Below are 8,739 nucleotides of genomic sequence, written 5' to 3'. Positions count from 1 at the left end.
TCTTTTTTTGCCAACTCAGATAAGCTGTGTAAAAAAAATCAATATTGCTAATCATCTTTCAAAGAAAATCTTTCTTGAAAAATTCTCATAAATATATACACGTGTGCGCGCGCGTGTAATGTACAAAGATAAATATCACAAAACATCCGATAACAGAATTTAGCGGTTTTATAGCATTCACGCTAACAATAATACACCAATAACTTCAGTATCTCAATATCATCGTCACAGAACAAAGGGGCAACACACTCGAGTCCAAGAATACAAGCGAGGCAACATACAGAGAAACAATCGGCCAAAAGAATTTTCTTAAATATTCTTATCACATAGGCAACAAGGGCCTTCACCATTCCAACGTGGCAACTATCACCATGTCTACAAAAACTATTAAATGTATCTATTTCAGACCTTAGAAAATAGGCCAATTCAACCTGCAATGTTAGTAAAAAGCTAAGGCAATGGCAATACATTCAGCGTGACGCCAAATTTATTAGTATGAATAAAGCTTGGGATCGTTGGTAACAACTGACGCGAAAAAAGAATGCCCAAGTCTTGCACCTGCAACTCCGAAAAAATGATGAAATCGCCAAAACAAACATTATAATAAATTGATTAGGGATTAAGTGTCAAAGAATGTGATCCTTGTGATCCTCAGCTACCTGTAGTTATCCCGCTACAAACCTAAAGCTAAAATGTTTGTGTGACATTATTGAAACGTAAGAAGAGAAAACTCACATAAGTTCATGATAAATATGATGTAAAATCTATGCTAGTTTTTCAAAACTATGTGTAGGTTCATGATAAAAATACATAAAGCAGTGGATTCGAACTTCCTGAGAGACCCCTATCACATGTTTGTCATAAGAATAACAAAAGTCCTTGTAACATAATGTAATAATTTAAAACCATAAGAATTTATACACAACTAAAGAAATTGCTCTAAGTGGAAAAGCTTCAAGAATATACACTATTTTCTAACTCTAAGACATTTTAAACTCAAACAGAACAAAAGCAGGTATAACTGTGAGACACTCAAACCGAACAAGAGCAGGTATAACTGTGAGATACAACCCCACAGTTGTGGGTACTTTGTAAAAACAGATTATTAACTAGAGATATAGACTTGCAAAGTGAGGAATGTGCACTGAAGTAAACTGTGAGATATGAAACAGGAGAGGAAAATTCATGCAACTTCCTATTTAGTATCAAAAATGGCCTGACATAATGCAAGGGTTTGATATCGAAAAAGGGGCAAGGCAGCAAACGGTTCAAGGGCTAGCTTAGCAGCAACATTTTACAGTGTAGCGAGCCAGAAATGAACTTAGGTCTGAGATAAAACAACCTCTGGTAGATAGCATACAGAAACAACACTTGTATGACCTGAAGCTTAGGTTGGCTTCAGTACAGAAAGCAAAAAACACAAAAGAAAACAGATCCTGGTGTTCACAAGTTAGAAATTTTCCCTGTATAGCCTCTACATACATGAGTAAGAGATGAGGGCTTCTCGACTTTGTTCATCATGGATGGTGATAAAAGCTTCTAAACTTTTTACCAGCATAAAAAGGAAAAAGGTGGTATAACCATGTCCAATACGAAGCCCTAACTAGTTATACACAATCAATTTAGTATCGCCAAAAAAGGTTATATCCAATAAACAGATTACTTTGGTGCTCCTTGACCAGTCTATCATGCACCACAAAAAAGAATGCAAATTAACTGGAGAAGGCTTAACTGCACTTAAATACCCTATAGTTTTAACTATGTTACACTTGTATACCGTCACTTGCTTTTGGCAGCACTTATACACCTAAACTATATAGAACTTCCACTTCTATATCCTCATTTGTTTATGGTAGCGCTTATATACCCTAAAAATTTTAAAACTTGCAGTTAAATACCCTAAATTTTTTAAAACTTGCAGCTAATAATCCTTTTCAAAACTTTGCACTTAAATGCCTCAAGTTTGCATAACTGAGTATTTAAGTGGAGACTTTAATAACTTCATTAGGGTATTGAAGCACACCTTTTAAAACCTTAGGGTATATAAGTGTTGCCAAAACAAGTGAGGGTATATAAGCGCAAGTTTCAAGAACTTTAAGGTATGTAAGGGCTGCCAAAAACAAGAGAGGAGATATATGTGTAAAGTAGGGGGAAACTAAAGGGTATTTAATTGCAATTAAGCCAACAGGGGAAATACCAATATGCAATGTCCTTAAGAGAGGAGATATATGTGTAAAGTAGGGGGAAACTAAAGGGTATTTAATTGCAATTAAGCCAACAGGGGAAATACCAATATGCAATGTCCTTACCAAACACAGAAAAACCTTCTTTGAACGAAGGCAGAGACATATAATAGCCCAAAATGATAACACCTGGACAACTAAAGAGACTTACCAATTTCATGCCTCACTAAAGATAGTAAAACAACCGTTGGAAGTGTTCCGAACTTTGAGCTGATAGAAACATCACCAGTAACAACTGCTTATGCACTAACAGCATTAACTCAATATCCTCTAAGAGCCATCAAAACTTAACCTGAACACGACAAAATAAGCCAATACTTATTACAAAACTATTTGCAGCACTATGAGGTTCCAGGGATAGTCAATGGATCAATATCTTGCAACGGAAGCTCTTAAAAAAGCAGATATGGGTCACGAAAAGTTCGCACAAGAACCTAATGTCGAAAACCCACAAACTCACTCATAAAACCATTGGTACTGACAAAAACCTTACTGAAAACCTAAAGACAAGACAGAAGCTCTTCACTGCAAATGTAAAGTACAATTAGTCTTGGAATCCAACAGTTAATACAAATGTTTCAAAACACAAGGTAGAAAATGTTTCAAAACACAAGGTAGAGCTTGAAATACAGGCCCTTGGGATTATAGTTTGGTAAGGTGAAGGCCAGGAGGATAGTATAGCTATTGCATGCATGCTGGCCTCCTAAACATAGCTTCGAAGGTGGGGAATAGTATCTCGGGCAATCATCTGGTCTTCTGGTTTTAGGCTGAGGCTTCATTATGGGCTGTCTCCAGGCTTCATAGACCTCAAGCTGTTTTATAGGAGGGCAAGGCAACAAAGGTCAAAAAACAGGTGCATTAGAGATGCTGATATCCGTGGGCTGCTTTGGTTAAAGATGGAAAAGCCGGCAAATGACCACGTGATTTATAAGCAGATCTAAAATAATTTGATGTATTCCAGCAGATAAATAAGGAAAGGGAATAATCTACCTGTTGGTCCTAATCATTAGGATACTAATAACCATGATGTTTTCCGTGGGAAGGGTTTGAACCAGATAACCTGGTGACATAAGCCATTGTTTGTCAGGGGAAGCTTGATAAGTAAATGGTACATTAGAAAGTGGATGTTGTTAATTGTAGGAAATAAGCATCAATAAATCAACAGTAACCAAAAGGAAAGCATATAATTAAGGCTTGACTTTTGAGTTCATTTCCAGACTCTGTTGATTTTTATTAAAATGTGAAAAAACAACTGTAGAATAAAAAAGAAATAAGATGATTAATGCTAGTATGTAAAGTTGTTAATTGTACTGAACAAACCTTCTCTTTGCATCATACGAGTAAAGATCAGGAAAACAAAACTAATAAAGAGAAGAGACAAACAAGAAATTCTTACCCAGCGCTTCCAGACCGACCAGAGTACCCACCATATGAGCCATAACTACTACCACCGCCCTGTAGAAAAAGAAAAAGGCAATTGTTAATAATTAGTTTTCGTGAACAAGAAACAGATTGTAATACACAAGGAAACACATTTTACAGAGAGAGCAATAACTATCAAGGATGATTACTATTGACCAACTAATACAAACCACATAAACAGCCTGCTGACAGTGTTATTTAAAATCTTACATGGGAACCACCATACCCTCCATAGGGTTCTGAAGGAAGAGCATCAGCGCTACCATATCCACCAGAATAAGAAGAATATCCACGGCTATGTGATTTACTATCATAACTGTCTCTACTTGAATACTTAGGCCTGTCGTCGCTCAAAATTGGGGGATAGGGTACAGGGGCTGGAGGTGCAGACAAGAGACCCTCCCTTTCAAAACAATTGGCTTTCAACCTAGTGGTTACTTGTATAAGAGCAGTCCTGGCAACGTCAATATTTCCAATGATCTGGAGAACATAGACCAAATAATGCATTTTGATTTAGAAATCGCATATACATTCAGGAAAAAGATGACAACAGTTTCCAAGTAATTTTCTTTTACCTGAACCATCTCGTCATCTTCAGCAGCAACTTTTGGAAGTTGCTCCTTTGCAAGTATGCGGATATTTGCATGTGTTGTCTTCCTCATTTCTGAGATGATACTCCCACCTTTACCAATCAGGCAACCAATCCTGGATGTTGGAACAAGCAGCCGTGTAGTGTATGTAGCTTCACCAGACTCTTTCTCCTCTTTCTCACTGCACCTAGGTTGCAAGCGTACAGCAGCATCTATGGTTTGGGAGATTGGATCTTCAAAAAACTGGAAGGAACATAAGGAATGTGGAAATTGGCAAGCCACAAAATATGCAGTTATCACAATAAAATAAAATCAATAGATGGTGTTCACCTCTTTAGCTGATATTGTGATTATGCAGGCATCTTCAGGAGAGGAACTGTCCACTTTAATATATGCCCCGGATTCCTGCCTGATTTGTTTGATGATACCTCCGCCCCTACCAATAACACCTCCAATGTTCACAGCAGGACAGAGCATACGCAAACTGAACTCCTTTGCAGAAGCTTCATCCCTAGGACCAGCGTAGAAAGGTGGCCAATCACTAGCAAAGTCACTCTTGTAACCTCCTCCATGTGAACTCATAAGCGGACCCACGCTCATAATTGGTGGTGCTGCAGCAAGACCCGCATACTGACCACCTGAAGGGTGTGCGCTTGGCACGTTGGAAGTAAGCAAGTGATTTGACCGAGAAGGATTGTCATGAAGCCGAGATGACACTTGAAAAAGAGCCTTCTTGACAACTGATGCTTCACCCGTGATCTAATACCGAATAAATCGGAAAGTCATACACAATGTTTACCATGCATATGAAGGATACTACTCAATAAGAATACAAAATAGTCTTATAAGCGATGGTCAACCTCTCATGGAATAATAATAGAGGTTAATGGAAATCAGGAAAGGTAAGGTCGAGTTGGCTTCATATAACGGCAACAGTTGGATACATTAAAATTGAATGATGTTACTAATCAGCATCTAAAGTTAAAACAAAACACCACTGACAAACATTATCTTTCTATTTACAAAGACTAGTGTAATTTTTCCCCCGCTTTTAACTGCTACAGTATTTTTGTGCTTTTGAATTGCTATAGTATCCCGCTGCCAGTGTTCCCTTGTGCTACAGTAGTTTCTAAAAATAGGTGGTGCCCAGTTTCGTTTGCTACAGTAATAACGCTACAGTAAATACTATTGTGGCATTTTCTGTAGCATGAATAGTGAATATTGGGTTCTACCATTTGTGTAGAGGAGTAGATGCAATAGAAAATAAGAAAGAAATTAAAAAATGAAAATTGAAGCGGACCAACCATGAAGAATATAATAATTGATTAATTTGCTAAAGGCATGAAGATTCAGAAATAACATTTCACAGTACATGTGTAATGTGTCATAAAATGACCAAACAGATGCACATAGAAAACAACAAAAATTTGTAAACAACGTATTCCAGGGGATTCAAACAAGGTCAGCCACCCAAAGACAAGCTGATCAAGGATATCATCGCCTGTGTTTGAATAGCTGAATTACTTAAAGATTTTCAGGTTCTTATGTTGAAACGGTCTAGCGTGTTTGAGGTGTAGAAACTGAGTTGTCATGAAAAATTTGCCAAATGAGATCACAGAAGACGTACATACAATAAACCAAAAAGGCATGAGAAACCCAAGCAAAAGTAAGACAATACCCTCCTCTTTTTTGTTAGCTAACTATCCTTGACATGCACATAACAATCGTCATAAGTTATAAATAGAAGACTTGCCACTAGATATACACTCCAACTAATATGCTTATGAAAAATCCCTGTTACCTGTAGAAGTTCATCACTGCTGATAGCACAAGCAGGGAGGTGGTCATTCTTCAGTATGCGAATTTGAGCACCGGTATCACTACGGATGCCTTGAATTATCTGCCCGCCTTTTCCAATAATGCACCCGATCTGATCGGATGGTACAAGCAGGCGAGCAGTAACCTGAGCAGCACCTTCATCATTGTCTTCATCCATTGCCTCCTCTGAAACAAGCCTCTCATGAACCTTAAATAGAGCTTCCTGTGCAGGGCAAACATCGGAATCCTCAAAGGAATTAGTTTCCCTGCCTGAGCTAAAGATGGATATTACTCTTTCTTCGCATCCCAGTACAGTTTCACCAATCCTGATTTTGGCTTGTGTATCGGCTCTCAACTGTTTCACAATCTCACCACCCCTTCCAATGATGCTTCCAATCTTTCTCCCCGGGCACAAATAACGGTAGACAGTATCTTCAGCGCCAGGAGCATATGACTCCTTATCATCACCAGGATTCCTTCTCTTGTTGCCGCCATTGTCAGAATAATCCCCATGAGAGTGAGACCTCTTGCCATAGTTATTTCTCTGCCCGGCCATATGTAACTTCTCAAAGATATACCTGATATATAAAAGCAAAATACAATATTAAATAACCAAACAATCCGTGACATGAGTAATTGATATTTTGTATTCCTTTCTTTCACTTATCTAACTGCACCAATGTTACTCAAACAGCAGATAAGCTGAAGATAGCTAGGGTTTGAATGCTACAGAGACACGAAGAATATCCATAACAGTCAAAACCACTGATGAAATAGTCCCGATTCAATCACAAAATAAAAAGATATAGTACAAGACAACCAAAAATAGTACAAAGTAAAAAAGACAGCATAATCAGCAAATCCTGTTCTCCAAAGTTGTGCTTAAATAAGTCCAAAAGGTGCAAGATAATCTAGCAGATAAACCCCAATGAGCTTCAACTAAATTGATGACTAATGAGTTTATTTCTACAACCAAACCCCATTAAATGTTAAATTCAGGGAAAAATCATTCCACGACACTAATTCTGAAAACCTCCAGCCTAGGAAAATGATTTAGTTGGCTACCAAAACTAAAATACCCCAAAACACTATCCAATTCTCCCCATGCTAACAAAATCAGCATGAAACCTGTCTACACTTCTATATGTAGGTAATAGGTCGCCACTAGCAGCTCAATGCAATGCTATCAACAATTAATTAACATTGATTACTGATCTTCAGCATCTAAAAGGTTAAACGATTATGCCATTGACACACTATAATTAACAAACATGAAACAGTTACATCCAAAATCATCACTTGCTTCAGAAAAAGGATAAATTACAAGAAACCAACAAAAGGAACTATCTTACATACCACACCAAAATCTTAATCGCGTACCTTAATTTTTTTTTTTAAATCCCATTTTTCCTAAATACTAACCCTAATTTCAGTCAAGCCAAACCCTAGATCTAAACTAACGCCGCAAGAAATCAAGAAAATAACTAACATCGCACAAACAACAGCCTTTCACCTACTATTAGCAGGAAATTGCAAGATCTGGGATTTACCTTGAGAAGTTGAATGAAACCCTAGACCACACCAAAATGTTAATCGCATTTTTTAATAAAAAATATCCCTTTGCCTTAATTTATTAACCCTAATTTCGATCAAGCCAAACCCTAGATCTAAACTAACAACGCAAGAAATCAAGAAAAAATAACTAACAACGCACGATCAACAGCCTTTCACCGAACATTAACATGAAATCGCAAGATCTGAGATTTACCTTGAGATCTTGGATGAAACCCTAAAAGTGAAGAGATGGGAAAATTATTTTCTTTTTTTTTTTCCTCGATCGCGATAGAAGCGGGTGATTTTGGGGTTAGATTCTCTATTTACGAACTGAAGCAAAATAAATAAAGAAAGTTTGGGGAGCCCGACGAAAATATCATCGAGTCGCTTTCACCTTTTGGATCGGATCTAGGGTTTAGGTCAGGACCCTCACGTGTGCAATGACTCGAATGTCCTCGTATTAAAAATTAAAATTAATAGACAAAAAATAAACCCACTAGGTTGTATGGAATATGAGTTCAAATTTTAATATGAAAATTAGAAAATTATTTTAAGGCCATCATGGATGACCCGGATGATTCAAGGTTCTATTATGTCTCCTACAGTCTTGAGTTCGGTTTTGGATTGGTTATAAGAAAAAAATAGTAACTTTTTTATTGTTAATAAATGCTTTTTACTGTTATTTTCTCTCATGCATAAAGACTAAACGCTAATGATGCGCGTGTGTTGCACGTGTTATTTTTTGAGCTTTTATTTACTATAATTAAGTTGGAAAATAGTTTAAAGTATATTAAAACTTTTTGAATTTATATGTGCATAATCTTGTTGGTTTCAAACTCTTGCCTTCATGGGAGATAATAAAGTTTAGAGTATTTTAGTAACATTATAAATAATAAACAGTCCATCTGATAAACTTGTACAATCATTTGTTTAGGTTTTGAATTTATTTTGTGGAAAAAAATATGAAAAAAGTGACTTGAAAAGGAGAAAAAAATAAAGATATAGAATTAAGCAGTTGGAAGAGGTTTTAGTGTTAATAATATTAGTATGCAAATTAAAAGTGAAATTAATGAAAATTGTTAAGTAAATCCACGTGAATTAGAACGGATGGT

General features: G+C 36.8%; 1 protein-coding gene across 2 annotated transcripts; it reads right to left on the bottom strand.

Moving 5' to 3' along the window:
• LOC109849203 (RNA-binding KH domain-containing protein RCF3-like) lies at positions 298-7,996 on the bottom strand. 2 transcript variants are annotated; one of them, XM_020419021.1, is made up of 8 exons: positions 7,842-7,995; positions 6,057-6,651; positions 4,586-5,014; positions 4,241-4,498; positions 3,876-4,145; positions 3,640-3,698; positions 3,234-3,303; positions 298-3,055 (listed from the first exon to the last, which is right to left on the bottom strand). In XM_020419021.1, exons 2-7 carry the CDS (start codon positions 6,627-6,629, stop codon positions 3,258-3,260), a joined length of 1,635 nt encoding a protein of 544 aa, XP_020274610.1. In that variant the 5' UTR covers positions 6,630-6,651; positions 7,842-7,995; the 3' UTR covers positions 298-3,055; positions 3,234-3,257. The 2 variants fall into 2 exon arrangements, with proteins under 2 accessions (XP_020274610.1, XP_020274611.1); XM_020419022.1 differs by lacking the exon at positions 3,234-3,303 and having other exon boundaries at positions 7,842-7,996.

This window comes from Asparagus officinalis, chromosome 7, assembly GCF_001876935.1.
Source record: "Asparagus officinalis chromosome 7, Aspof.V1, whole genome shotgun sequence".
Taxonomy (NCBI): domain Eukaryota; kingdom Viridiplantae; phylum Streptophyta; class Magnoliopsida; order Asparagales; family Asparagaceae; genus Asparagus; species Asparagus officinalis.
The sequence above is the reverse complement of the archived record's forward strand: the minus strand, read 5'-3'. Positions and strand labels throughout refer to the sequence as shown.